At 63.1% G+C, this 1,521-nt stretch overlaps 1 protein-coding gene across 1 annotated transcript; it reads left to right on the plus strand.

The window, feature by feature from the left end:
* The first annotated feature begins 235 nt into the window (after nt 1-235).
* LOC117800335 (unconventional myosin-XV-like) lies at nt 236-1,363 on the plus strand. Its single transcript, XM_034652870.1, has 3 exons — nt 236-415; nt 1,029-1,140; nt 1,230-1,363. The coding sequence occupies exons 1-3, from the start codon at nt 314-316 to the stop codon at nt 1,361-1,363; spliced, it is 348 nt and encodes a 115-aa protein (XP_034508761.1). The 5' UTR covers nt 236-313.
* The last annotated feature ends 158 nt before the right edge of the window (nt 1,364-1,521 follow it).

The raw sequence follows: 1,521 nt of genomic DNA on the forward strand, positions 1-1,521 counted from the left end.
AAAAAAAAAAAAAAAAAAAAAAAAAAGGCAAGGCAAAGGGTAGTGAGGGCTGGAGGGTGAGTTCACAGGGTGCTAGGAAATGATCCAGAGCCACAGGCAGGATGGGGAGGGGAAGCTGGGCAACCTCCCTGGCCGTGGTGGCAGGGGGCTCGGGAAGCACTGGGCTTTGGGAATGGAATGGCAGAGGCAGGAGCAGGGGGAGCGGGATGGGTAGGGAGGAAGGCGCACTCCAGCCGAGGAGCCCTGCCTTCATGCCACTTTCCCATTCTCCAGCTTTGCCGATATCCTGTTTGTGACCATCCCCTCCCAGAACATGCTGGAGTTCAACCTGGCCAGCGAGAAGGTCATCCTCTTCTCGGCCCGAGCTCACCAGGTCAAGACCCTGGTGGACGACTTCATCCTGGAGCTGAAGAAGGTCAGGGTCCTCCTACGGATGTCCCCTCCTCGAGGGCCCAGGGGCGGAGAACAGGGCTCTCCTGCACTGTGGACACACTGGCCACGCCTGCCTGGGAAGTATGGCTTCAAGGGGGTGGGGGGGTCCACAGACTGTTGCCATCTTTCAGGCTTTTGCAGAGGCCGTGCCAGCCTTCCACCTGGGACACTGTTGCCACTTTTGCTGGCTCCTTCAAAAGCCTTTCTTAATGCCCTCATCACGGCTGTCACAGCACCTCCCCCAAGCTCCAGGGCGAGTGCCCCTCGGCCTCCCGCAGCCTCCCTGCCTCCTGACTGGGCAGCCTCAGGCCCAGCAGCTGGCCTCAGTGGGGCAGCTTGGGTGAGGGATAGGGTGGGCAAGGCCCATGCATGTGCTCTGACGGCCACCTGTGTGCATCGGACTCCCGGCTCCCGTCCTTTACAAGGCACCCTTTTGATGGGCAGAGCGTCCTTCCCTCTCTCACCTGTGGGATCTTCCCTTCCCCAGGAGTCAGGGAGGAGGACCTGTGGGTGAGAGGAGCTGGGGCGTGGCCCCAGGCTTCTGGGAGGAGGGGGATGGGACCACAGCCCCTCACCCCCGCCCCTGGCTGACCCAGGACTCTGACTACGTGGTCGCGGTAAGGAACTTCCTGCCCGAAGACCCGGCACTGCTGGCCTTCCATAAGGGCGACATCATCCACCTGCAACCCCTGGAGCCTCCTCGAATGGGTCAGGGCCGTGGGACACAGGGCGGACGGGAGGCGGAGGCTGGGCCGGGGGCCTCCCTGGCAGGTGCTGACGTCAGCTTGACCCCCCAGGCTACAGTGCTGGCTGCGTTGTCCGCAAGAAGGTTGTGTACCTGGAGGAGCTGCGGCACAGAGGCCCCGACTTCGGTGGATACCCCCGGGTCCCCCCATCCAGCCTCCAGGCCTCCCAAATCTGGAAACCCTAAGCAGCTCCTCCTGGCTTCAGGCACTCACACCGCACACGCTCAGTGGGGCTTTCTTGGTGCCCCAGAGGCGTCTGGCCTGGCCAGGCCTCCTCATGCACTTGCTTCGGCCCAGTCAGTGCCTCCTGGCGGCCCCCTAGCCCAGCCCTCTGTCTGCAGAC

Source organism: Ailuropoda melanoleuca, unplaced genomic scaffold (assembly GCF_002007445.2).
Source record: "Ailuropoda melanoleuca isolate Jingjing unplaced genomic scaffold, ASM200744v2 unplaced-scaffold68345, whole genome shotgun sequence".
Classification (NCBI taxonomy): Eukaryota; Metazoa; Chordata; class Mammalia; order Carnivora; family Ursidae; genus Ailuropoda; species Ailuropoda melanoleuca.

Bases quoted from the DNA above. Each gene is read 5' to 3' on its own strand.
- LOC117800335 (XM_034652870.1), top strand. From the start codon at position 314: ATGCTGGAGTTCAACCTGGCCAGCGAGAAGGTCATCCTCTTCTCGGCC. The intron at 416-1,028 runs GTCAGGGTCCTC...TGGCTGACCCAG, and splicing joins TCATCCTGGAGCTGAAGAAG to GACTCTGACTACGTGGTCGC. The intron at 1,141-1,229 runs GTCAGGGCCGTG...TTGACCCCCCAG, and splicing joins CCTGGAGCCTCCTCGAATGG to GCTACAGTGCTGGCTGCGTT.